The sequence below is a fragment of the Saimiri boliviensis genome, chromosome 4, assembly GCF_048565385.1.
Source record: "Saimiri boliviensis isolate mSaiBol1 chromosome 4, mSaiBol1.pri, whole genome shotgun sequence".
NCBI classification, from domain to species: Eukaryota; Metazoa; Chordata; class Mammalia; order Primates; family Cebidae; genus Saimiri; species Saimiri boliviensis.
The window spans coordinates 98,351,018-98,378,683 of record NC_133452.1 but is presented as its reverse complement, the minus strand read 5'-3'; the positions used below and the strand labels follow the sequence as shown (position 1 = coordinate 98,378,683).

The window sequence follows — 27,666 nt, the reverse complement described above, 5'->3', positions numbered from 1 at the left end:
ACGTGGAGCCAAGACTGATACTGCAGCTATTCTGACTGCACAGCCGATATCCGGAGGCGGGGATCCCAGGGCTGGGAGTCCGGCTGGGGAGCCTGGGTGGCACCCAGCCCCCATCTCCTGGAGGGTGTGTTGGGAGAGTGGTGGGGAGACTCAGGCTCCCCTGCCCACCTCAACTAACTGGTGCCCCTCCTGCAGGGGGCGTGTGCATCGCCCAGTCGGTGAAGATACCCCGGGAGCCCAAGGCAGGCGAGTTCGACAAGATCATCCGCCGCCTCCTGGAGACCTCGAACGCCAGGGCAGTCATCATCTTCGCCAATGAGGATGACATCAGGTGAGGGCAGGTGGCACCGGGGTGGGCACCGGGAGCCACGCAGTGTGGGCAGAGCCATGGGTCTTGTCCTACTTTCCCAGGCAAGCCTGCCCCCACCCTGGGATCCAGAGAGGTGGGTACAGGTGAGTGGGTGTGTGGGCAGGGAGCCTCCAGGCTGGCGTGCAGGCCACTGCTATGGGGCACCACTTCCCTCCCCTCTCCATTCTTGTATCCATTCCAGCTGCTAGAGATGGCTACCTGGGTGATTTAACAGAGGGCTGAGGCCGTGGGCTTGGGGCCAGACTGCTTAGCTTCTAATGCTGTTCTCCCACCTACTAGCTGTGTGACCTCAGGTGAATTTCTTAACCACTCTGGGCCTCTGCTGCTATAAAACAAATGAGCTAACGATACCTGCCTGATAGCATTTGATAATTCAGCGCAGGAATGTGCGTAAAAAGGCTTAGAGTAGCATCTGGCATGAAATAGGCGCCCAGTAAATGTGGGCCATCCCTCAGCCCCTCCCTCCTTTCTGTGGTGAGCTCAGGGTACAGAGACGAGGTCTGGGTTGTGTGTGGTTCTAGTCTTGGCTTAGGCTCAGAGCGACCAGGCTGAGGGGAGGCACAGCCCTGTCCAGAACCTGGTAGGGTCCTCTAGTTCCCGCTGGCCACTTCTCCTTCAGAGAGGAGGGTGAGAGCAGGTGTGGCCCCTGCCAGGCCTCCTCAGGTATCTGGCCCAGGCTGGCAGAGCCTGCTGTGCCCTCAGACTCCCCTCACTGGACCAGCCACGGCTGCCCTGTGTGCCCAGCCCTTCCCAGGTGGCTTCCTCCTATTCCTCGCCACTGCTCCCAAACCATTTCTCAATTGGAAAGGCCCTAACCTGGACTCCGGCATTGCTGCCAAACAGATCCCCTCCCAGGCCACGGGGGTGGGGGGAGTCCCTGGAGGGATGGAGGAGGGCTTGGCCTCAAAAGACTAAAGGACCAGCTGCAACGGTGGTGTCTCAGGCAGTGAAAGGCCAGGGAGGGGAGCCCTCCAGCCCCATCCTGACACCCTCGGAGCTGCACAGAGGCAGCGCCCAGTCCCTTGAGGCGTGCGGGTCCCCTGAGTCCGGCTCTGAACGTTTCTGACGGCCACCGCTCAGCCAGCTCCTGACCCTCCTCCCACCCCAAAGCCTGGCAAGACTCGGCTCCCTCACCCCACCTCGCTCTGCGCCTCACTCCAGGCCTGCTGTTTCGGGGGACACCTTCAGCTCCGATGGACCCACGTGCTGGGAGGGGACTGAAGGCACTGGGCCTTTTGTCCCAGAGAAGAGGCCTCTAGGGGAGGTCTGGAAGGGAAGCTAGACGGACATCCGGACGTCCGGAGCAGGCTGCGGGAAGCGGGTGGGAGGCGGGGGTCATTTCTGGAAATCCACATGCATTTTCAGAAGCAAACAGAAGTAAAAATAAACCCAGGTGACTCTGCAGGGCTGGATCGTCGGGAGCTCTGGCCATCTCAGGCTGGCCAGATGCAGGCGGGTATTAATAGGGTGTGGGTGTGGGTTCTGAGAGCAGCCTTACCTGCCATTAGTGGTGGCCTAGGACGGCGGGGTGGGGGCAGGGGCTACACCAGTGAGCGGGGCTGGAAAGCCTCAGGCGTTGGGAGATGATGGAGGCGGCAGGGGGATGAGGGTGGACAAGACCAGCTCAGGTGAAGGCTCTGCGGCCTGGAAACATCTGTTTCTCCCTGAAAGCCCAAGCCCTCCAGCCCCTGCTGGCCACCTCCTGCACAGGTCCAGTAGCCACCCCCGAGCCCTGGGGTCTGTGCCCTGGTCCCCACTGACGGAAGGGCCTGGACAGTTTCTGGTCTCACAGCCTCTTGCTTGCTGTGTGACATGAGCAAGTTGCTTACCTCCTCCCTGCCTAGTCTCTCCGTGGGAGCTGGGTTAGGGGAATGCTGCCCTTTTCTCCTTGTTTTTCCCCTCTGGGGAGATGGCTTTGAGAGGCCACTTCATTCATGCCTCCCCAAAGCCCTGGCTGAGCGCTTGCTGCGGGCTCCGTGGCCCCAGGCTGGGCTTTTGGGTCCCTGGTTTGATTCGGATTACCATTGCAGGCAGACTGGACTGCGTGTGAGCACAGGGCAGCCCCACACCCGCCTCCCTCCATCACCCACTCCCACTCAGGGTGTGGGGAGCCGCTCTCTGAAGGGCCTGGGCTTTTGGCACAGAGGGCGGTGAATGAAGAGGGAGCCTCGGGCAGGAGGCAGCATGTGCAGGGGATAAGGGGGCGGTTATGTGGTGGTGGATGGGTGTGAGGATGGGCAGGGTGTGGGGATGGATGGGCAGGGTGAAGGCATGTGTCTCAGGGGATGGGGCTGGGCAGAGGTGGTTCTGGGGCCTGAGTCAGACATGGGGCGGGTGTGGATCGGGGGGTGCAGGGGTGGTCTTTGCAGGGACAGATGGGGGCCTGGAGAATTACACTGGGGCTGCAGGCAGGCGCGGGCCCAGGGGCGGACAGGTTGGATGAGGCAGTAGCCATGAGCCTATGGGCAGGTGGGGACGGGGTGTAGGGGGAACCCACGGCCCGGGTGCCGGGACAGTTGTGGACCCTGGGCTCCTGGGGGTCAGGGGTGTAGACCCACAGAAAGTGTGGCCAGGAGTGGGGGCAGGTGCATGGACAGACACGGCTGGGCCGGGCTGGTGTGTGTTCCTACAGGCGTGTGCTGGAGGCAGCGCGAAGGGCCAACCAGACAGGCCATTTCTTCTGGATGGGCTCTGACAGCTGGGGCTCCAAGATTGCACCGGTGCTGCACCTGGAGGAGGTGGCAGAAGGGGCTGTCACGATCCTCCCCAAGAGGATGTCCGTGCGAGGTAGGCCGGGCGGGCGCTGGTGGTCGGCGCTATTCTGGACTGCTCCTCCTGTCGCCCCTCCCGGCTTCCTTCCTCTCCTGCTCCTCCTCTTTCCAAAGCTGTCCTTCCTCTTCCACGGCCCCCAGCCTCTTGTGTTTGGAGGTTCTGGGCTGGGAGGTCTTTTAGGCCACACTCAACAGAGCAGAATTTGAATCCAGATTCAGGACCTTGCCTTCTCCCTGCTCAGGGATTTTTTTGGGGGTGGAAGGTGCGTGGAGAGTCCACTCAGAAGAGGGCTGGAAGCTGGCGGCCAGGCTATAGGACAGGCCCCGGGTGGTGCTGAGGTTGGGCCTGCCTTGCCCTGAACCCCCTCCTCTTGGGGCAGAACCCACAGTCTCCTGGGCAGGAACGAACTTCTCTGGCCAGAACCTCACAGGGAATGAGGTATGATGTTCCCATGAACGGGCTGATTTGGCAGGGACCTGGCAGTCCTCACCGTGGGGAGAAGGCTCCCTGGGCCCTCTCCTTCCCTGCCCTCCCTCCCTTCAATAGGAGCCAGCGTTAATAGAGCTGGGAGGGGCCGCAAACATCCGCCTTTCCAAGGCACCTCCCAAGACACTGAGGCCTGAGGAGGGGGAGGGACTGGCTCAAGGTCACCGAGCAGTGTCCTCTCTTCATCCTGAGGCAGAGGGAGTGCCCCAGCCCATACCTGTACATAGGCCCATGGCTACCCTGTCATCCAAACCTGCCCCTGGCCTACACCTGCCTACAGGCCCAGTGTGAACCCCCAGGGCCACATCTGTCCCTACAAAGACCACACCCATCTCCCCCTCCACGTCTGCCCTACGTCTGACTCAGGCCCCAGAACCACCTCTGCCCAGCCCCGTCCCCTCAGACACATGCCTTCCTGCCCCATCCATCCCACATCCCGTACCCATCACGCATTCAACCCCCGCCCCCAACCACCCCAAGCCATAATCAACACCGTGTGAGGATAACTGTGCTTACAGTGCTGACCCATGCCACGCCCCAGACGGACGGCTCCTTTAGTCTCCCAGCCACCCTGTGATTCACTCTTGCCCACTTTTAGCAGATGGATACGCAGGGCTCAGAGAGATTCAGACACACACAGTGCAGCGAGTGGCGGAGCTGGGGCCGGAACCCAGGACTTGCCTGACAAGTTGCTTTTCTCTCAGGAACATTTGAGAACAATGGTCCTCATCTGGGGGTGATTTTGACCCCCGAGGGGCATTTGGCAATTTCTGGTGCCATTTTTGGTGTTGACAATTGGGGGATGCTGCTGCCAGCCTCCGGTGGGTAGTGGTCAGGGTGCTGCTCGGCATCCCGTGGTGCATGGGACGGCCCCCGACAGGAGTTGTCCTGCCCAGAGTGTCCGCAGCGCTGAGCCTGAGAAATCCTACTGCAGGCCAAAGCTCCGGCTCAATGCCAGCGCGTCTCCTGCCACGCGGCCAGTCACTTTGCTCCCACTTGGACGTTTCCATGGGCCCTGTTGAGCTTTCAGGCCCATACAGAGCAGCTCAGTCCACAGGGCCAGGTACAGTCAGTATGGCAGGAGGGGCGTCTGGGAGGAGGAGAGGGTGGTGTTCACCCCCTGCCTGCCCACCCTAGGGCAGGGTTTCCCAGGCTGAGAGCAGAACTGTGAGCCGTGCAGAGCACGTGGGAGAGGGAGGCCGCCTCTGTCAGTGACGGGGACATCCTGGCTAAGAAGGGAGGAGGTCCGGGTCCTGGTCTTGCTGTGTGGCCCGGGGGGTCCCCACCTCTCTCATCCTTCCTGGCCTCCTCTTCAGGTGCTCCCAGGGTTGGACAACCCCACCAGCCTCTGTGCGGTAATCTCAGGACTCCCGGGCAGCTCCTCAGAGCCTGCTGTTAGCATTGCAGCGGTTAAAGGCCGTGGAAACGTCTTCATCCGTGTGCTTTCTCTTCCATAAAGGCAGCAGTTGTAGATTACACACGCTCCCCCGGGGACCTAATACAGCTCTTTTCATTTGGAATGAAATGAAACGCTCCACATTTTGTTTTCTCCTGGATCAGAAGATGTGCTCCTCCGGGTCTCTCTCCCTCCGCCTGGGCCATCTCATCCTGGGGGAGGCGGGAAGGGCTGGGGCTGGTGGGAAGGAGGCCAGTGAGGCCCTGACTTCCCCGTTCCCTGCCAGGCTTCGATCGCTACTTCTCCAGCCGCACGCTGGACAACAACCGGCGCAACATCTGGTTTGCGGAGTTCTGGGAGGACAACTTCCACTGCAAGCTGAGCCGCCACGCCCTCAAGAAGGGCAGCCACGTCAAGAAGTGCACCAGTGAGCTCCTGGGCCGGGCTGGGTGGGGCCGGGCGGGGCCGGGCGGGCTCTAGGAGGCGCCGAGCCTGGGGACTGACTCTGGAGAATCTCCGGAGTTGGGCACGCACCTGCGGTGGAGTTGGGAGGCCCCGGGGCGGGGCCTGGAGAGGCGGGGCCACGGCTGATTTGGGGTGTGGCCCTGAGGTCCTTGGGAGTGGCAAGGCGTCTGGCTGCCTCCGGGTTGATGTGGACGTCCTTGGGCGAACCCTTAGCCCTGAACTGACCCCTCCTGTCCTGTGTCCAGTCTTGACCCATACCAGGCTGGGCACTTCCCCGAAACCACCCCAGGGTTCCCTCCAGGGTTCCCTCAGTCACTCGGTAAGCACCCGTTTGGCTCCCAGGCGTGGCTTGCCCCAGTGTAAGCATGGATATGTAGCAGTGAAGAAAGAGTCCAACGGCACTCGGAGTTTTTATTCTAATGGGAGACAATCACCACGATGAGTGAATTATAGAATATGTCAGAACAGAAACGTGCAGGAGAAACAAAACAGATAATAACAAGAATGGAAAGTGTGAGGGGAAGGGAACCTGCAGCTGTGAAGTGGCCAGGGACGGCCTGCTTGCACAGGTGACATCTGAGCCCTCACATGAGAGGCATGAGCTGTGCGGGGGAGGGGCAGTGATCGGCCCATTTTACAGATGGGAGAACAGAGGCTCAGAGGGGGTGAGTAGAGGGACTTAAATTCCCATAGATGGAGGGTGGTAGAGCACGACTTGCAGCCGGGTCTGAGCCCTAGGCCCCCCACCCCCTAGGTAGCCATTGTGGTGTGTCCACTTCAGATACATCTGGACAGGGGTCTTTTCATGCCCTGGGTCTGGGTCACTCTGCGGCAGGACCCAGCCTCAATAACATTGGGGTGCTCTGGTGCCTCTCGGCTTGAGGGGTGCTTAAACGAGGATGATGAGTTGCCCCCCTGTATCCTCCCAGACTTGAACGTGCAGTTGGGCAAAGGGCGGGGCACGGGCTGCAGGGAATCTTTGGCAGACAGGTCCTCCAGGGCGGGGCAGAAGGGAGTGTGATGAGGGTGGGTGGGGAGCATGCTGCCCTCTGGTGGCCAGAGCCCAAAGGGACTTGCCGCCACTGGACCACTGGGGACCCGGAGAAGCTCGCAGCCAAATCTACCCGATCTGCAGAGTGAGTGCAGGTGTGTGAGTGTGCGCAGGTGGCCATGTGTGTGAATACATCTGTGACATGTGACTTCGTGTGTGTGAGAGCTGGTGTTCCTGAGAGAGAAGGGGTGTGCGTGCCTGTGTCTTACATGGGGCTTGTGTATTCCTGGGTGAGCGAAACATAAACACTGCTGTTTACTATGTATCCACTGTGTTCCAGACACTTTAAAGACATCATCTTTAGAATGTAAAATGTAAAAGACATTTCACTCTCACGGCAACTCTAGGAACTCTTACGATTCCTGCACTCTAGATGAGGATATGGAGAGTCAGAGAGAGCAAGTGCCTTGCCCGAGGCTGCACAGCGCATGCCTGAATCAGGCAGTGATCACGACAGAGGTGTGAGAAGTGCAAACACGCCTGGGGTGGAGGCTGAGCCCTCACGGGTGGGGTGGCCGTGCGTCCTGTCGCCCGTGTTCTGGCGTCATTATTGAGAGCATCCCCTCCAGTTCTTGGAAGTGCCCATGTGGGATGGAAAATTGTTTGGGCACCCTGACTGTAGCTCACCAGACGTAGCTCGGGGGTGAGGATGGGGATGGATGGGATGGGGGGATGGGGAGGGAAGACTGGAAGTGGTGGCAAGATGGACGGCTGGGGTCTCCTGGACCCAGTGTCTAGGCTGTCGAGGGATCTGGGCTGTCAAGGGGAAGGGCTTTCTGGAATCTCCTCTTTGTCTGGGAGGGGCAGGAGGGGAGAAGGCTTTGGTCAGTTCCTGTAGGCTCTGTCTAGACTCCTAGTTCTTGGGGCAGGATTCATGAACCTCTCCAGCAGTCCTAAGGGAGGCATTTGGTCTGATGGTCAGCGCAGGTGGGGAAGGAGTACCAGAGCAGGGCTCAGAAGAGCACAGAGCTCGGCCAGGCATGGTGGCTCACGCCTGTCATCTCAGGGCTTTGGGAGGCCGACATGGGCGGATTATCTGAGGTCAGGAGTTCAGCCCGGTCAACATGGCAAAACCCCATCTCTACTAAAAGTACAAAAATTAGCCGGGTGTGGTGGCAGGCACCTGTAATCCCAGTTACTCGGGAGGCTGAGGTATGAGAATCGCTTGAACCTGGGAGGTGGAGGTTGCAGTGAGCTGAGATTGCACCACTGTACTCCAGCCTGGGTGACAGAATGAGATTCCATCTCAAAAAAAAAAAAAAAAAAAAAAAAAAAAAAAGAAAGAAAGAAAGAAAAAAGAGCACAGAGCTTTGCTGTGAGCCTGCGGCAAGCTCTGCGACCTTTCTGGGCCTTTGCTTTCTCATGTGAGCAACGGGATTGATGAGCCGGCCCAGAGGGTGTCTCCGGAAGGAAGAGAAGCTTAATGGAGGCACTTCCCTGATCTGTAAGTGGCAGCGTAAAGCCTGGAGTTGCGTTAGAGTCACCTGGGAGCTTTTAACACCAGGCCAGGGCACTGCCCCCAGACCAACCAGCTCAGAATCGCAGGGGTGGGGCTGAGGCTGTGGGTTTGCATACGGCTCCCTGGGTGATTTGCATGTGTGTTTAGGGCTGGAGCAGTGCTTTCCAAGCTTTGTTCACATTGAGTCACCTGGGGATCTTTTAAAAATACGGATACCCTAGACATTCTGGTTTAATTTGCACTGGATACAACCTGAGCATCGGGATTTTTTGAAGTGCCGCAGGTGGTTCTACTGTGCAGCAAAGTTTGGGAGCCTCTGGCTTGGAGGGAGGACGCATGTGCCCCTAGGCTGGGTTGGGGGGGCGGCATGAGCAAAGGGGCAGAGGCTCTAGTGGACGTGGTGGTCCCGGCTGACCCGAATCCTTCCTGCTGCGCTGGGAGCCCCAGCAGAGGCGGGTCAGAGTCCCTGTCTGGCCCCAGGCCAGGCGCAGCCTGTCGGTCTGTCTCTGGGTGAGGTGAGGGGCAGCGGGGGATACCGCTGGGAATGTTTGTGGGACCTGAGGCTCTGGAGGAGGGGCAGGAAGCTCTGGTTTCCCCATGGCCCTGCCCCTGAGCCGAGCCTGTTGGAGGAGAAGGCCTTAGGCCAGGAGGGCTGGAGTGACACCCACGGAGAGCTGGGAGCAGGGGCAGGGGAGGGACCCACCCCTGGGTCCGAGTCTGGCTCTGCCTCCTCCCTGCTGTGTGACCTTGGACAAGTTATCTGACTTCTCTGAGTCTCCGCTGCTGTCTGTAGAACAGGGGAGGCAACAGCTATCTCAGTGGCTGTGAGAATTGGAGAGAAGGCAAGTGAGGAGGCTGGCTGAGAATGATACATATGATAGGTGCTGATAAAATGGCTGTTATTGCTGATGTAGAGAGGAAATGGGAGAGTTGGGATTTAGACAGGCAATCGGGTAATCCAATAGTCCGAGTCTGTCGGTACCAAGTCTGTCTGTTACGTGGAAAGAATGAGGGAGGAATGTGCCATCCTGAAGGTGGGTGGTATAGATGGTCACAGATGCAACTCCCATTTTACAGAAGAGGAAACTGAGGTAACTTGTGAATATCACAGAGCTAGAGAGTTGTCAGCGCTGGATTTGTGCCCAGGTAGCCTGGCTGTGAAGCCAGGGCTGGCCCCTGCCTTCTGCCCACTTCCTGTCCTTCCCTCCCACTCCTCCGGGACCCCTCTCTCTTGCCCTTAGCCAGCCCAGCCATGCTCTGTGGTCTCCGAGACAAACTCTCCACCTGCCCCACTCTTTCTCCAGAGTCTGGCTTCCCCATACCTCTTCAGGATCAGCTCACTCTGCTCTCCTGGATGTTCCCATTCCATAGTTGGCCTCTACCTGTTTCAGTCCCGCAGGCCTGCCCCGCTCAAGGTCTCACTGACAGCAAGTGCCACTCCCGTGTCCTTTGCTTTGCCAGATCCATTCCTGCCCACTCCAGGTGATGGGTGGTCCTGGTGACCATCCAAGAGGGTGGGAAGGACCCTCTCCCCCTGGGGTTTTATGTTTGGGAAGATTTGATTCATCCCTCAAGGCTGTCTGAAGTGGAGTTCCCCAAAGATGAGGATTTGATAGCAAGTAGTTGATTTGGGAGGGGATTCCAGGATAGAGGAGAGAAGGCCGAGATTCAGGGTGTGGGATCAAGCCGGTTGCCACTGTGAACAACTGGAGCTGAGTCCTCCTGGGACAGAGGAACAGGCCTCTCAGTCCCACACACAGCGAGAGGGAGCCGGGGTATGTGTGTGCCAGCCCCCATCAGTCATTGGTGGAGGGATGCTCCTGGAGGCCATTGTTCCTTGGCACCTCCAGCCTGCCAAATGGCTGGGCAGAGAGGGCTCCTGTGCCCAAGAAAGCCTCAGAAGGGTGGCACATGCTGGCAGCTGGAGGCTGGACTGGGGTGTGCTGACATGGTCAGGGTTAGAGGGTAGGGTAGAGCACTCATTCTTTCTCAAAGATACAGCCACTGGGTGTGACTGCTGGTGCTGCCACTTCCTAGCTCTGTGGCCTTGGGCAGGTTACCTCACCTCTGGGGGCCTCGATTTCCTCATCTGTGAAATGGGAATTATATCATCCCCTTCCATTCTCCCCAGAGCCTCATCTCCAGCAGAGTGCTACCCACCTCACGGCTTCCAGGGAAGGGCTGGGAGCTGATCAGCAAGAAGCACTTCCAGGTGGCCCGTGGGTCCCCCAACCCCAGCGAGCTGAGGTCACTGAGGGGGGAATCTGTGCAGCTGTCAAGCCTACAGGAAGATAGCGCCCGCCTCCTCCTTCCCTCCCAGCCCCTCCCTGGGAGCCCAGAGAACAGGGTTTGGGAATTAAAGTCGTAAACAAGGCAGATGTGGCATCCGTCTTTTTGACAGCGCTGCCAGCCAGGTGATGGCTGAGCGGAGGAAGGCCCGGTTTATGAGGAGAGAGGAAAAATTTACTGCGTGCTGCTCACAGGGGCTGGGAGTCCAGAGACGGAGGGCAGCTGCATGGTGGCTGGGGGTGTGTGGGGAGATGCCAGTCACCCGGCCTGTGCTACCAGCAATCACAACAGTCATAGTGAAAACATAATAGCAGCTAATATTTATATAGCATTTATTAATTGTCAAGCTCTGTTCCAATATTTTACATTTAAATTTTGTAGCAACCCACATTACAGATGAGGCAGCGGAGGCACAGAGAGGTTAAGGACTTGCCCAGAGTCACACAGAGCTGGAGTTTGAACCCGACCACTTGGCTCCAGAGACGTTTTGCTTAGACCAGCTGATATCCCGGCCCCAAGCCCCTCCTAGCATCTCCAGCCTGCCTGTGAAAGGTCTTCCCACCTCTGCATCCATAAGAGAACCTGAGGAAGCCTCCCTCCTTGGGCCAGTGAGAAAGGCCAAGATTTGGGAGCACCCTTTATATGCCGGGCTGTGCCCCCATTAGAGGAACTCACAGTTGTTCAAACCACTGGCTGCTCACTCAGGGCTCTTCCCACTCATCAGCTGGGAAACCAGCAGCATAGACTAACAGCCTGACTATGTGCCCAGCCAGCACTGTGCTGGCCTTGTTGGGCTCAGTGAGGGAGCCATCCTGGGAGTGGGACACAATATGACCTTGCAGACAAGGTACAGAGCATAGTGGCATGGCGTGGCCTGGCAGGCAGTGCCAGGGGCTCCAAAAAAGTCCTGACTGTGAGGCTGGGGAAGGCAGAGCCTGGAGGCCTGTTGGAGGAAACTGGGAGTGCCGGGAGGACAGGCGTGCTGACCAAGAAGGTGTGTGTTAGTCTGTTTGCATTTCTCTGAAGGAGTACCTGAGGCTGGGTAATTCATAAAGGAGAGGCTTGTTTGGCTCACGGTTCTGCAGATTGTTCGAGAAGCATGGCACCAGCATCTGCTTCTGATGAGGCCTTCAGGGAGCTTCCAGTCTTGGGTGGAGGGGAGATGGGAAAGAGAGGACGAGGAGCCAGGCTCTTATTTTTTTTTTTTTTTTTGAGACGGAGTTTCACTCCTGTTACCCAGGCTGGAGTGCAATGGCACGATCTCGGCTCACCGCAACCTCCGCCTCCTGGGTTCAGGCAATTCTCCTGCCTCAGCCTCCTGAGTAGCTGGGATTACAGGCATGTGCCACCATGCCCAGCTAATTTTTTGTATTTTTAGTAGAGACGGGGTTTCACCATGTTGACCAGGATGGTCTCGATCTCCTGACCTCGTGATCCACCCGCCTCGGCCTCCCAAAGTGCTGGGATTACAGGCTTGAGCTACCGTGCCCGGCCAAGCCAGGCTCTTTTTAACAGTCAAATCTTGTACGTAATAGAGTGAGAACTCACTCATTACCACAGGGAGGGCATCCAGTCACTCATGAGGGATCCGCCCCCATGACTCAGCCGCATCCCACCAGGCCCCACCTTCAACACCAGGGATCACACTGTGACATGCGATTTGGAGGGGACAAACATCCAAACTATATCAGGATGATACTGGAGCGAATGGCCAAAGGCTGTGAGAGAGCGAGCCACGTGGAGACCCTGGAAAGCGCATGCTGGGCACAGCACACAGCGAGTGCAAAGGCCCTGGGGGCGGTTCATGCCTGCCGAGCCCGGGGAGCAGCGAGGAGGCCAGGAGGCCAGCGTAGCTGGAGCAGAGAGAACCACAGGCAGGAGGTGGGGTCGTGGGGGAGGGACGGGCAGGTGGTGCAGGCCATGTGGGCCTGGTGGGAAGTTTGTAAGGATTTAGTCTTTCATGCAGAGTGGGACAAGCCATTGTAGGGCTCGAAGGTGTATTGACTCGACCTGATTTACGTCCTCACGGGATCTCTGGGAGCGAGGGCAGAGTGGGAGACCAGTTAGGAGGCTGATGCTTCACCCAGGTGGGAATGATGGCCCCGGGGTGGCTGGTGGTCATGGAGCCGGCGAGAAGGGGTCGGATTCTTTGTGAGCTTTACAGTGTGGCCACGGTGTTTATGGAAGGATTTAAGGGGAGAGAAAGATGACAGAAAGTCAAGGATGGCTTCAGCGTTCTCTGCTGGAACAAGGAGATGGATGAATTTGCCACGTGGTAAGATGGGGTGGGCGGGAGGAGGAGCAGGCTGGGAGGGGAGGCAGGGCTTGGGTGGAGGCCACGTGGAGAGTGGGATGCCTACTGGGACCCACGTGGTCTTGTGGAGTAGGCGCTGGAGGCAGGGAGAGGCTGGAGTGGCCGTGTGATTGCGGTGGTGGCAGAGTACAGAGGTGGCTGGCTGGGAACACCAAGGAGTGTGTGTGTGTGGTGGGAGGAGAGGTCCCAGTGAGCCCTGGATGCTGGAGTGTTGGGGCAGAGAGAGGGAGCCAAGCACGGAAGCTGAGAAGCAGCAGCTCAGGAGACAGCAGGGCCCAGAGCACTGGGGGAGGGAGTGACTGGCTCCACTGCATGCTGTCCAGGGCCAGGTGAGGCGAGGGCTGGGCCGGGCCACTGGACTTCGCAGCCTGGGGGGCGATCGTGACCTCTGCAAGAGCGGCCTCCTTGGAGAGGTGGACACAAAAGCCAGACTGGAGTTGGTCAAGGGAGAGAGGAGAGAAACTGATGACAGCGAGCAGAGGCACCTCTCTTGAGGAGCTGGACTGTAAATAGGAACAGAGAAAGGGGATGCGAGCTGGGGAGGGGCAGGTCAAGAGAGGGGTTTTGTTTGTTTGTTTAAATGGGAGAAATTACCCATATTTCTACCTTAAAGAGAAAGACCTAGTGTGTTGGTTGTTCTCATACTGCTGTAAAGAACTACCTGAACCTGAGTAATTTTTATTTTTTTTTCTGAGATGAAGTTTCATGCTTACTGCCTAGGCTGGAGTGCAGTGGCACGATTTCAGCTCACTGCAACCTCCGCCTCCCAGGTTCAAGTGATTCTCCTGCCTCAGCCTCCTGAGTAACTAGGATTACGGGTACCTGCCACCATGCCTGGCTAATTTTTGTATTTTTAGTAGAGATGGTGTTTCACCATCTTGGCCAGGCTGGTCTTGAACTCCTGACCTTGTAATCCACCTGCCTCGGCCTCCCAAAGTGCTGGGATTATAGGCGTGAGCCACTGTGCCTGACCGAGACTGGGTAATTTTAGAAGACAAGAGGTTTAATTGACTCACAGCTCTGCAGACTGTACAGGAAGCGCGACTGGGAGGTTTCAGGAAACTTACAATCATGGTGGAAGGCGAAGGGAAAGCAAACGTGGCTTACCATGGCGGAACAGGAGAGAGGGCAAGAGGGGAAGGGCCACACTTCTAAACCGTCAGATCTCTTGAGAACTCACTCACTATCACAAAAACAACATAGGGGAAATGTGCCCCCGTGATCCAGTCACCTCCCTGCAAGTCTCTCCCCTGACTTATGGGGATTACAATTCGAGGTGAGATTTGGGTGGGGACACAGAGCCAAGCCAAGTCACCGAGAAAGGGGGAAAGCTAGATGCTGCTGGAGGGGAGGTTGGCTGAGTGAAGGGGGAGAGGGATGTCTGCGTGGGGTCTGTTAGCAGGGGCCGGGCAGCTCATCCATCCTGGCCTAAGACTCAGTCGCCAGAGTTCCCCTACCCCAACCCCTCCTGTGTGGGAGAGCTGAGCCCCAGCTCCCCAGCTGAGGTGGATTGGGCTCAGAACCAGGGAGGAGCCAAGAGCTGGTCCTTCTTGGGCTCCGGGCTGTGCAGGCGGCAGGTGTGACTCTCCTTGCCTAGTCCCAGGTGCCAGCTTCATTCACAGATGAGGGGCCTGGAGCTCAGAGACACTAAGACTCGTCAGGCCCACCAAGGGCTGAGTGGGAGTTTCCAGCGGGCCCCATCAGACCCTGGGGCTCATGTCCAGTTTCTCAAAACGAGGTCTGTGGACATCCGGGGACACATTCTTGAGGCCAGATTCGCAGGGACCCAGGAGTGCCGTGAGGATTCTTAGAGTCTGCATTCTCATGTCGGTGGCCATCCCGAAGGGAGCTCCCCCGGTCTCAGAGACGCGGCTTCTCTGCGGCTGTGGTCACCTGCGGTTGGGCTTCACGGTCACAGCCAGGCTTTCACGTGTTTTCATGCTGGTTCATTTTTTTGAGGGTCTGCAAGAATTGTTTCCTTCAAAAGGGGCCTGTGGCTGGCTCCAGGCTGAAGAGCCCTGGGCGATGCCACCACAGAGCGCTTGGAGCTTGTAAAAGAACACTTGAGGGGGAGTCAAGAGCTGCCTCCCACTGGGTAAGCTGCTTTACCTCCTCAGGCCTCAGTTTCCATATCCCTGGGATGGGGATGCCATTTGCCCCGACCACGAAGCCCCCGGAACACCTGGGTGCATCATTCACTGGGACTGGAAGGAGCTGGTGTTGGGCCCAGGCTGAGTTGTGGGGGACAGTGCTGGGGATGGAGGAGACACAGCCGAGTGGGTTAGAAATTCCCAGGCTGGGCCGGGCGCGGTGGCTCAAGCCTGTAATCCCAGCACTTTGGGAGGCCGAGGCGGGTGGATCACGAGGTCGAGAGATCGAGACCATCCTGGTCAACATGGTGAAACCCCATCTCTACTAAAAATACAAAAAAATTAGCTGGGCATGGTGGCACGTGCCTGTAATCCCAGCTACTCAGGAGGCTGAGGCAGGAGAATTGCCTGAACCCAGGAGGCGGAGGTTGCGGTGAGCCGAGGTCGCGCCATTGCACTCCAGCCTGGGTAACAAGAGCGAAACTCTGTCTCAAAAAAAAAAAAAAAAAAAAAAAAAAAAAAAAAAAAAGAAATTCCCAGGCTGGAAAGCGGGCACTTGAGGGTGAAAATTCGAGAGGTGGGGACCAGCAACACCGAGGTATAGGGCTGAAGAGCAAGTGGGAGACTCTGGGCCAGGGAGATCCTGGCTGCCGACTTCTGGGAATGGGGGGCTTGTGGGGTGGTGAGCGTGGACTCGGGAACAGGAGTTGAGGGACCCTCAGAAGGAACCAAATGTCTCAGGAAGCACAGAGTGGCGGCTTTCTCCACCCCATCCGTATGTCAGGCTAGGCCGAGCTGACCTGGGTCTGTCTATGCAGTGGGCACCCCTCACCCATCGAATGGTGGGGAAGGGGTGGGGAGAGTCAGCATTAGAGCCAGTGCCAGGCGGGACGGAGGGGAGGGCGGCCTCCTGCAGGGGTGTGTCAGGGAGGAAAGGCGAGCTGAGGCTGAGAGGACGTCCATGCGCTAGACGTGGTGTCACATCTCCCTCAGTCCTCCCAGCGGTCCCTGGAAGTGAGTCTTCCTATCCGGAATGCACCCTAGGGACACTGAGCTGCTAGGACACTCCGATACTTGGCTCAGAGTGTATAGCTGGGCCATGCCCAGCCAGGAGTCAGGGCCATATGTGTCTGTTTGGTCCATTACACCAGGCAGCCCTCTCTGGAGGGGCTCTGGGACTCCTTGTTTTACTGCCTACTCCCTGGAAGTTTGTTTAAGGGACGCAACTGGCACAGATGCATCTTTGTGGCTCATGTTCGTTCACCCAGGGCCTTCATGTGCCTGGCACCTCACCTTCCCACAGCTCTGGGAGACAGGCTGTGTAAATGCAGGTTTATATCTGTGTAGGTGTGTGGTGTAGACATGGGTCTAGGCTTGACCGAGTGTGAATGAGTATATGTTTAGCAGACGCTGTCGGTGCCCCGGCCATACCCCTCAGTGCCCACCATCCCTGTGTGCAGCAGTCCTCCGCCTAGGACCCACGGAGCTGGAGCATTTATCCCCATGGCTGGGAAAATGCTGAGGTGTGATCTGCCGGGTCTCGTGGAGGTCCCCAGCAGGACAGAGCCCTGCATGCTGCCATTAGTTGACTTTCCTCCACCGCCCCTCACCTCCTGGCCCCCTCCCCATGCTTCCTGCCACCACCCTTGCTCTCACATCCTCCTCTGCATCTGCTTGAAGGACTTCTCAGCCTAAGCCAGTGGGTGAATCTGAACGCCCATGTGTTTGTGTAAGTGTTGTGATAAACGTGTAGCTGTAGCTATGTTGGAAGCATTTATAGGTACACCTGCGTTTGAACATGCACGTGTGTGTAGACGTATGCAAAGGCATGAAAGTTTGTGTATTTGCTGCTGTGTGCATACAGACATGAATATCTGTGAGTGTCCGTGTGGTGGATTTTGTCTACCCTGGCATGAGGAAGCTGCTTCAGGAATGTGTGTGCACACACGTGTGTTCTAGCGCTAGCACTTTGGGGGATTGTGGCTGGGCGGGTGAGTTGTGGAGAGGTGAGTGGGCAGATGAGGAGGACTCTGATTATTTCAACCTTGAAAACTCATTTCAATTACAATTTACAACCTGCAGACAAAGACTGCAGTCGCCGTAGTAACCATGCTTCGGGGTTTTGATGGAGAAAATCCTCCCTGGATGGTTCCCCAGCTGGCTGTCACCCGTGGCAGAGCCAAACGCATCTCTGCCTCACTGTGCCCCGGGACACAATTAGGACATCTTCAAACTGTTGCTGCTGTCACTGCCGCCATGTGTCTGGAATTTATCTCCTCCAACAGCTCTCAGAAATGCATGTCTTGCTTCCTCCCAGAACTGTGGTGCCTCTGCCTGGTCCTGGGGTTCCTGCCCACCCATGAGAGGGGATTTGCCCACCCGCTTCCCTCCACTGCCACCTTCCTCCTCTAGACCTGCAGACAGAGTCCCCAATCCGTGGTTAGGCCTGGCCAGACAGTGGGGGCAGGGCCTGGGTCCTAGGACAGGAGGAAGGAGGCAGGTCAGCGACTAAATGGAGGAGGGGCAGTTCAGGATACTGAAGACTCTTTTGGACAACCAGAGAGATCTGGGTTCAAATCCCAGCTCCACCACTTCCCAGCTAGCTCCGTCCATAGGTATGTGTCAAACACCTACTTGGTGCCAGGATTCCTGTGAGGCTCTGGGATGTCACCCACCCACCTGCAAACCTTGCCACCTCCCCTGTGAGGGGGCCAGTGAAGTCTGACTCCCAGAGCTGTGGGAAGACGAGGTGCCAGGTATACGACGGCTTTGGGTGAGCCTGAGCCACGCTACAGAGTCACCTGCTGAGGAGCTGGGTTAGGTGAGACCAGAGCTGCTGCTGTCACAGGCATAGCTGCAGCTGCTCATTGAGGCCAGAGCGTCGTGTCTGGTTTAGCGAGGGTTTGTGGTTCCTGCGGTGTCCCCCACCCCTCCCCTACGTGCCCCACTGCCCCACCAGGGAGCCACCTCAGCCCTGTCTTTGTTGTTCCCTGTGGGGCACAAGGGAAGGGCCTGGGGCATCTGAGGCCAGGATTCAGGAGTGTGTGTGTGTGTGTGTGTGTGTGTGTGTGTGTGTTTGTGTCTGTTTCAGTGTGTGTGTCTCTGTGCGTGTGTGTGTGTATGTGTATATATGTATATGTGTGTATCTGTGTGTGTGTGGTGTGTGAATGTCTGTTTCAGTGTGTGTATCTGTGTGTCTGTGTATCTGTCTGCATGTGTGTGTATGTGTCTGTGTATCTGTGTATGTGTGTCTCTGTGTGTGTGTGTATGTGTCTCTGTGTATGTGTGTCTGCATGTGTGTATGTGGTGTGTGTCTGTGTCTGTGTCTGTTTCAGTGTGTGTCTCTGTGCATGTGTATCTGTGTGTGTGTATGTGTATATATGTATATGTGTGTATCTGTGTGTGTGTGGTGTGTGTATGTCTGTTTCAGTGTGTCTGTATGTGTATATGTGTATGTGTGCATATATGTGTGTATGTATGCATCTGTGTGTGTCTGTGTGTATCTGTCTCTGTGTGTATGTGTGTCTGCATGTGTGTATCTCTGTGTGTGCACGTGTATACCGTGTATGTGTACATGTGTGTATCTCTGTGTTGTGTGTGTGTATGTGTGTCTGCATGTCTGAATCTCTGTGTGCATATGTGTATATATGTGTGTGTGTATCTGCATGTGTATATATATATGTGTATGCATGTGTATCTGTGTGTGTCTGTGTGGTGTGTGTGCTTCAGTCTGTATGTGTCTGTATGTATATATATTTGTGTACACGTGTGTGTCTGTGTCTGTGTATCTGTGTGTGTATGTGTCTGCATGTGTGTATATGTGTCTGTGTATATGTGTATGTGTGTCTCTGTATGTGTGTGTGTCTGTGTATCTGTGTATGTGTGTCTGCGTGTGTGTGTGTGTGGTGGGCATGCTTATGGCCTGGTGACTTCATTGCACCCCAGTCTTCCCATATGTTACTGGGGCTAGGGAACCGGGGCTAGACTTGAGACAAAGTCCAGGAGGCCACAGCTAGTTAAGTTGCTGGAAGTCCATGCTGCTGTGACAGTGCTGGGCTGGGTGCTCTGTAGGGGCAGCACCCCAGGCCCAGCACTCTGAGCCCTTCCCCCAGAGCTGCCTGGGGTGGAGGCAGGTTTCCCTGGCAAGGGAGCTCCCGCAGGATATCCACACGAGCATCCATGCTGATGGCTTCGTGACTGCAGTGAGAGCACTTGGCCCGGAGCCCGAGTGGCCCAGGAGTGGGTGCTTCAATGAGACCCTCTGAGGAGAGGCTGAGGCCAGCCTCGTGGGGGAGGCGTATTTCCCCAGAGATCCAGCCAGGCTGCAATGGCTGGGTGCGTCCTTGGCCTTAGGAGAGAGCTGCCCCTCTCTGCAGTGGCCGCAGCCTCCCGCTCCATCGCTGGTTAATAATTTAGTCTCTCATTTATATGAGATGAGGATGTGATGGGAGCTGCGGGGGAGTCAAGCACATTTTATGTTTCTTCAGGCTGGAGAGGGCAGGGCCCAGGGGCCTGCGGGGAGCAAGTGTGGGTCCAGGGAGGCTCTTTCCGGCGACACTGAGTCTTTCCGGCGTCTCTGTGTCCTTTGGGGATGGGGTCATCCATTCCATTTCTCCCTAGGCGTTCGTGACCTTGTGATCAGAGGCCTCGGACAGGCAGGATGGTGAAGCTGCCTTTCATGTTTACCCTGTCTGTTTGTGCCTTGGCCTAGAAAGAGTGTTGCCGGTTAGCAAAGCCTGCAGACACGGTCAAATGCAGCCTGGGATGGAGCAGGGGCGGGGTCTGGAAGCCGGGAATGCCCATCCTGTCACTGCTGGCTGTGTGACCTGGGCTTCCCCACCAGCCTCAGTTTTCTTGTCTTTAAAATGGCAGTGGAGGCAGATGACCCCGTGGTCCTGGTGTCCCTAGCATTGTGGTTCCATGGTTTCTGCCGTCCATTCAGCATCTGTGACTACCTACCCTCGGCAAGGCTGAAAATGGCATGTGGTTCTGGCTGGCAGAGCTAATGAGTGACCGGGCCAGCCACCCCCATCCCCACATCATTGTGTGGGTGCGGCCAACTGTCCTGCCTGGTGTGAGGGGATTAGAGGGGGCAGCAGACCTCAGCGAGAGGGAGTGAGATCCCCTGCACCCTGGGTCTGCCTCCAAAGGTGTTCAAGGCAGGGGCCTGGACACAGTGACCTCGAGTCTCCAGGGAATCACTGCCTGTGTGGACCTAGATTAACCCTGGCCCATGGGAGTAGGACACAGGTGTAGCTGCTCACCCCACTGCCCTCTGGGGAATTGCCTCTGCACACGCCCTCTAGCTGAGAGGCACAGGCTAGGAGTGCAGGCGTAGGAGGAGTAATTTCCTTGTCCTGGCCTCAGGGGAAAAGGCCACGCTGTATGCAGGGGCTGTGGTCTTGGGAGGGGAAGCCAGGTCTCCCTAGCTCTGCTCATCCTCTCCTTCTTCCATGCAGCCATCCTCCTGCCCCACGTCCTCACTTCATCCCCGCCCCCCTCCCAACATTCTGCCCACCCCCGCCCCGTCTGGCATAGTGTGGTGCTCAGGGCTGGAGCTGGAGTACCTGGGTTCACATCAGCTCTGCATGGTCCTGGAATGTTACTGAGCCTTTCTGTGCTCACTGCTTCGGTTTCTTTTGAGATGGAGTCTCACTCTGTCCCTCAGGCTGGAGTGCAGTGGTGCAATCTTTGTTCACTGCAAACTCTGCCTCCAGGGTTCAAGTGATTCTCTTGCCTCATTCCTGAGGAGCTGGGATTATAGGCACCTGCCACCACATCTAGCTGATTTTCATATTTTGGGTAGAGACAGGGTTTCACCATGTTGGCCAGGCTGGTCTTGAACTCCTGACCTCAAGTAGTCCACCCACCTCAGCCTCCCAAAGTGCTGGGGCTACAGGCATGAGCCACGGTGCCCCGCTAATTTCTTCATTTCTGCAATGGAGGTGATTACGCCATAGCATTGTTGTGAGAAATCAATGAATGAATATGCATAAGAGTTCCGTACAATGCCTGGCATGTAGCAGATGCTCAGTGAAGTTACTTAATGTTATTGTTGTTATTCAACATGTTATCTAATATCATTACCCAGGGCCCAGGCCGGGAGCCGCCTCCTCCTCCACAAAGTCGTCCCACCTGCCCACCGCAGGGACTCCATAGCCCTTTCGGAAGCCCCTGTTCTGCACACTTAGCGCATAGGGTACTGTGGACGAGCCACCTGCTGGCTGCCAAGTGTTTTCAGTACTTTATCTCATGGAAGCCTCACGGCAGCTCTGTGAGGTGGAATCACGATCCCCTTTTGGCTGACAAGGACAACCAAGGAGCCTGTACAGGGCCCCAGAGCAGAGGTCTGTAGACTCGGAGGGGAGGGGAGGAGGATTCGAGATCAGACCCCCAGGCCACGGTGCCTTGCGGAGCCACTCTGGTTAGCAATGAGAAGGCGGTGGGGATGGGCTTCTCAGTTTACAAAGTTCGCTGACCCTTGCCACTGGGGGACAGGAGGGTTGTCCCTTAGGTGGCAGAGGGATGGATGGGGACGATGGCACCTTCTGGTGTCTAGGGTGACTAGAAACCATGGAGGGCAGTCTTTCAATCTCTCTGGGCCTCAATTTCCCTACCCATGCCCTGGGGTGAGGGCAACGCTCACCTCTAGCTGGAGTGGCTGCCCATAGGTGAGTGGCTTTAGGGGCACTCCCATCATTGATGGACACAGCCCCTGTCCTGGCTGTTTCCCAGACAAGAGGGGCAGCTGCTCCCAAGATTGCCCCAGGCCAGGCTTGGGGGAAGGCAGCAGGGGCCACAGCCATAGCGAGACCTCTGGGCCACTGCCTTCCAGGGTGACAGGTGACAAGGGAGTCTGCCCTACTCTGGGACCTTGGGTGGCACAGGCATCAGTGGTACTGTGTCCAGGCCGGTGGATTCTCCGTTACACCCATGGGCCTGTCCCCAGGCTCCTGCACAGGGCCATCTCCTGGGTGATAGAGCACTGGGCTGGGAGTCAGGAGGCCTGGCTGAGCACAGACAGACAGGCTGTGTCACCTCTCCAGGTGCCAGGGGGTGCTCTGGCTCCCACAGCTCCACTGTGAGGACAGGGGCCTCATATGCATTCCTATTCCTGGTGCTTCATTGCAGACCGTGAGCGAATTGGGCAGGACTCAGCTTATGAGCAGGAGGGGAAGGTGCAGTTTGTGATCGACGCTGTGTATGCCATGGGCCACGCGTTGCACGCCATGCACCGCGACCTGTGTCCCGGCCGCGTGGGGCTCTGTCCGCGCATGGACCCCGTGGATGGCACCCAGCTGCTTAAGTACATCCGAAACGTCAACTTCTCAGGTGGGGATGTAATGCGGGCCCTGCCCAATCCTGGGTATCCTGGGCCATGCCCGAGGGAAGGGGTCCCGAGACTTTGTGGGGTGGGAATGGGAGGCCTCTTCTGATGTTTCCAAGAGGCGATATCTCCCAGGATGTTCCATGAAGGGGGGCATCAGAAAGGTCTCTGCCCCAGGCTCATCGTCCTCCCTGCCTCTGGGGCCCACCCTTACAGGCATCGCAGGGAACCCCGTGACCTTCAATGAGAATGGAGATGCACCTGGGCGCTATGACATCTACCAATACCAGCTGCGCAACGACTCTGCCGAGTACAAGGTCATCGGCTCCTGGACTGACCACCTGCACCTTAGAGTAAGTGGGAAGGCGGGGAGCGGGTGGAGAGTCACTTGCGCAGTTCCAGCCCCTGGGAGGGAGGCCCGAGGGGAGGCTGCCGCTGATGACGCGGACCTCCAGGACTGCTGCTGCCAGCCTGGGGCTTCCTTCCCAGGGCCCCGTCCCAGACCTCAGCGGCTCTGAGGCCCCACCCTGAAATGGAAGTCGGGAGAGTCGGAGTTCTGCGGCCATTCTGGTCCCTGCCCTCTCCCTTAGCCTGGGGGCTTCTTATCTGCTACCCACTGAGCAGGGGATGGGGGACACTGGATAGAGAGAGGAATTCACACTGGAGTGAAATGACTCAAAGGCTTTTTGGGTGGGTGGATGGGGGTGATGTGGGGAAGGGGGAATAAGATGAGGAGGGGGAGGGCTGTGTTTGGTCAGAGGAGGGAAGTCTTAAGGCAAAGGACCCCCAGATCGAACGGGATTTGTGGCACTTGCTGGTGGGTAGCGAGCCAGTGGCCAGTTCCCTAGCCCTGTCAGAGCACGATAGAAGGCAGCCATGATTCTGCGTCCTCCTAGCCACGCCTTCCTAGCTAACAGAATGTCCCAGGGATGTGGTGACTTTCCCTTTCTGGCCCTCAGTATCCCAGCTGGGAAACACAGCAGTGTTTTTGGAGAGAAAGGACCTTTTGATTTGTTCCTGAGAAAGTGCTTATGGCCTTGGTCTCTACCTTGCAAGGGAAGGGGTGAGCCATAAGCGGGTGGGCCCACTGTGACCCCATGGATGGACTGCAGAGACTCAGACAGGTCCTCATCTGGCCTCAGCCCTCCTCGTCCCGGGATCCCGTGGGTGCTGCATCGAGGCCCTGCTGTCTCCACTTGTAATCTCTTCCAGCGATGAACCCCTCGAGCTCTGCTCTTAAAAGCACTTTTGGACTGCATTCTCATTTAGCCTAACCATCTTCTAAGTCGGAGAAAATAGCTCAGGAAACACAGCCCTAGGGAGGCAGAAGGACTCTCCTAAGGCCACACTGTGGCAGGAACAGCCCATTCCTAAGCGAGGCTCCTTGGATTGCTGAGTGGAGAGAGATGGGCAGAATGTGGTGTGAGGAGCACTTGGCAAAGCGGGACAACAGCAAGTGGTGGGGCCTGTCTTGTTTTGGTGCAGTGCGCAGAGCACGGGGGCCGGGAACTGGAACTCACTAGCGGCAGCACCTAGCATGTAACGGGCACCTGCTGTGTCCCAGCTGCTGCTCTAAGCGTGTCCCCGTGCTGTGAGGATGACAGCTCTGTGAGGCAGGCCGTTATCCCTGTTTTCCAGATGTCCTAACTGAAGGTGGCAGGGACTGGGCAGGTGTGGGTGGCAGTGGGCCCTTCTCCTGAAAGTCCCCTCTCCGGGAATACAAGGCCCCTCCCCACCTTCATCCCATTGTGACACAGCTCACAATACCCTCTTAGTCCTCCTCGCCTGTGAGGCCCGGACAGAACTGAGAGGGTGGCAGGAGGTGAGCGGGGCTGGGCTTTAACCATCAACCTTCCCCGCTGTCTCCGTGAGTGGCTCAGTTTGGGCTGCGCTGTGAGGGCCACAGAGCAGGCAGGGTACCTGTAACCACCTACCTGGCCACTGTCCTCCTCTAGGGTCTGAGAGTGTGGCAGCCTCACGTCACTGGTGCCCTGGACCTCATCCCCTGTGCAGTTATTCTTTCATAGATGCCACAGAGACTTACTGGGCCTCTACTATGTGCCAGCCTGTGCTGCGGGCTGGAGACACAGCAGGGAAATTGACAAAGTGCTCCCTGCCCTTGTGGAGCTGACATTCTAGTGAAATATTAAAAACCATGTCCATCATGACTCCTTGATTTCTTGGGGCAGTCACCCCAAGGAACAAAGGGCAGAGTGGCTTCGTATCTGCTTTCGTTCGATCAGATGAAAAAAACAAAGGGTCAGAGAGAAGCCATTTGCTCAAGGTCACACAGCCAGGTAGCAACAGAACTGTGATCCCAGGACTTGACCTTGGTCATGTCTTTCCATTGGAACCACATAGTTTTCCAGAACACTCACCACCGCCCGTGCCCTCCGGGGCCGTCTTTCCCCTGCAGTTGCACGGCTGCAGGGCACGGGGACCGTCTGCCTCCACATTCCTGCAGGACAGGGTGCACTGTCCTTGCTCTGTGCCTTTGGCTTCTGAGCTAGTCCACAGCCTGTCATGCCCAGAGTCACAGGACAACCTTCCTTGAGGTTTTCTTCCTACCTTGCCACGGGGCATCCCTACCCACCTCCCCTTATCCCTTTTGCTCTAAAGCCCTCCCCACACCCCCCAAGCAGCTGGTTACACTTTATCAGCAGGTAGCACCCAGTGTAAACGCACCAGTCTAGCCAGGCTTGCTGTGCTCTGAGAGTGAGCCTTCCTATGAGCCGCTTTATTTAGAACAGTCGCTTTGAATACAGCTCCCGGGTGTAGTCACGTCCCTTTGCCCGGGGCCCGAGGCTCTTTTGGGACTCTCCCTTTCTAGAATATTGTAACATATTCGGTAGGGAGTGACAACACACGTATGGCTCTTTTGCTTATAGCCATTGTGTCTTCAGGGACATGTAACTGTGAGTAGCACTAATTTAGAGCAAGATGCAAAGAAATGCTAACCCCTGAGCGTACATTAAACATCCTCTGATGAAACTTTTGTTCGCTGCCCTCTGCTGAATCCAACCCCCTGTGGGGCTTGGCAGGGGCGCCTTGGGCTGGGCCGTAGGGCAGCGCATCCACCATACTCCAGTGTGCGCAGGAATCATCTGCCGGTCTTGCTCACACTCAGATTCTGAGTCAGTAGGTCTATGGGGCTGGAATCTGCCTTTCCAACAAGCTCTTGGGTGAGGCTGCTGCCGCCACTCTGGGGACCACTGTGGGTAGCAAGGCCTTAGGGGCTGAGAGCTAGGACTCCCGAGTTCTCTCTGCTCTGCCACTGGTGTTTCCTGTGTTTCTAGGTTGTCACCACTGCTTTCTGGGCTCAGTTTCTTCATATGAGTCTTGAGAGTTTGGGGTTCAATCAGGATTCCCTATAGGCCAATTATGTCTGAGTTACGCCGGAGAGCTTGTTTAATTCCAGCTGTTGGATGCAGGACATCCCTGTGGGGTCCGGGCAGCTGGACTTTTAGCCAACTGGCTGGGTGATTTGGGTGTGGGGCTACAGGGTGCCCCTACCCAGTGGGATGGTCCGGGGTGCTGGGTGGCATGTTCTGAGGCCTGGTCTATGCTTCTGTCATTGCCAGATAGAGCGGATGCACTGGCCGGGGAGCGGCCAGCAGCCGCCCCGCTCCATCTGCAGCCTGCCCTGCCAGCCGGGCGAGCGGAAGAAGACAGTGAAGGGCATGCCCTGCTGCTGGCACTGCGAGCCTTGCACAGGGTACCAGTACCAGGTGGACCGCTACACCTGCAAGACGTGTCCCTACGACATGCGTCCCACGGAGAACCGCACGGGCTGCCGGCCCATCCCCATCATCAAGCTCGAGTGGGACTCGCCCTGGGCTGTGCTGCCACTCTTCCTGGCCGTGGTGGGCATCGCGGCCACGTTGTTCGTGGTCATCACCTTTGTGCGCTACAACGACACGCCCATCGTCAAGGCCTCGGGCCGCGAACTGAGCTACGTGCTGCTGGCGGGCATCTTCCTGTGCTATGCCACCACCTTCCTCATGATCGCCGAGCCCGACCTCGGCACCTGCTCGCTGCGCCGCATCTTCCTGGGGCTGGGCATGAGCATCAGCTACGCGGCCCTGCTCACCAAGACCAACCGCATCTACCGCATCTTCGAGCAGGGCAAGCGCTCGGTCAGTGCCCCGCGCTTCATCAGCCCCGCCTCACAGCTGGCCATCACCTTCAGCCTCATCTCGCTGCAGCTGCTGGGCATCTGCGTGTGGTTTGTGGTGGACCCCTCCCACTCGGTGGTGGACTTCCAGGACCAGCGGACGCTCGACCCCCGCTTCGCCAGGGGTGTGCTCAAGTGCGACATCTCAGATCTGTCACTCATCTGCCTGCTGGGCTACAGCATGCTGCTCATGGTCACGTGCACTGTGTACGCCATCAAGACACGTGGCGTGCCCGAGACCTTCAACGAGGCCAAGCCCATTGGCTTCACCATGTACACCACCTGCATCGTCTGGCTGGCCTTCATCCCCATCTTCTTTGGCACCTCGCAGTCAGCCGACAAGGTCAGTGGTGGGGGCTGGGGGTGGACAGCGGTGGGTGAGGGCAGTGAGCAGGGGCAGCCTCCTGAGGCTGGCTGGCCTCTCCTCTGCTCCGGAAATGCCTTCTTCCCCGCCATTCTGCCTTCTCTCTCAGTTGCAAATTTTCTCTCTGAGTTCTGGGTTTTCCCTCGTCTTTCTCTGTTCTTGCCCCCTGCCTCTTCCCTCTCCCCCTGTCTCTCTGTCTCATCTCTCCTTCTCTCTCCTTCAGCCCTCCCTCACTCCCTCTTTCCATCCTCCTCCTGTTTCCCTTCCCCCCTCCTCCTCTCTCTCCCTGTCTCCCACCTCTGCTTCCCCCACCCCGTCTCCTTCCCTCCTTTCCTACCCCTGTTCTCCTGCCCCTTCCCCTCTCCTCTCCATCAGCCTGAGAGGCCCCACCCTCTTTCATTCTTTCTTCTTTTCCAGATCCCTTTCTCTTCTCTCTCCCCACTCAACCCTGTCTTCCTTTCAGTCCACTCCTCTCTTCCCCCTCCTCTGTCTACGCCTCACAAGATCCCCATGGGACCCTCCCTCTCTCCCTAGCCCCAGGCTGCCCCGGAAGCGCAAAGGCTGGGGCCTGGCTTCCAAAGGCTTCCCTTGGCCGGAGCTGCAGAGTGGCTACCTCGGCCTCCTGTTGGCCTGGTTTGAGGACCCGGGCACACCCCAAGAGTCCTGTGTGTTCTGCCCACATCCCAGCCCTGGTGCTGGCTGGGTGACTTGCGGGTTTTATCTTGAAGGACTGGGAGTTGCTGAAGGCAGGGACATCATGGTGAACCAAGGGCCCCAGGTCTTGGTCTGAGCTCCATGTATAAGTGTGGGATCTGGGCAAGCCAGTTGGCCTCTCTAGCCTCAGTTTCTTCATCAGTAAATTGGGGCCATGTCCCTTCTCCTGTAGTCACAATCACGTGATACAGTGGGTGCACAGACAGTTAATACACGGTAAGGGGCATTGAGCCGAGGAAGCCAGAGGGGTGAGGGACGAGGTCAGAGAGGTGACAGGGCAGATGGTGGCAATGACACTGGCTTTTATCATGAATAAGAAGAGGCTGCTGCAGTCTTCTGAGCAGGCGAGGGTGCTATCTGATGTAGGTTGGAAAGAACCCCCTGGCCGCCAAGAG

The 27,666-nt window shown here is 57.3% G+C and overlaps 1 protein-coding gene across 8 annotated transcripts in view; it reads left to right on the top strand.

The window, feature by feature from the left end:
- GRM4 (glutamate metabotropic receptor 4) overlaps positions 1-27,666 on the top strand; it is a 125,356-nt gene that overhangs the window by 85,081 nt on the left and 12,609 nt on the right. For all 8 annotated transcript variants that reach the window (XM_074397919.1, XM_074397917.1, XM_074397921.1 and 5 more), the window contains 6 exons: positions 196-331; positions 3,003-3,157; positions 5,311-5,451; positions 21,824-22,024; positions 22,236-22,372; positions 25,601-26,536. In XM_074397919.1, coding sequence (XP_074254020.1) covers positions 196-331; positions 3,003-3,157; positions 5,311-5,451; positions 21,824-22,024; positions 22,236-22,372; positions 25,601-26,536 — 1,706 coding nt within the window. The remainder of the gene's footprint in view (positions 1-195; positions 332-3,002; positions 3,158-5,310; positions 5,452-21,823; positions 22,025-22,235; positions 22,373-25,600; positions 26,537-27,666) is intronic.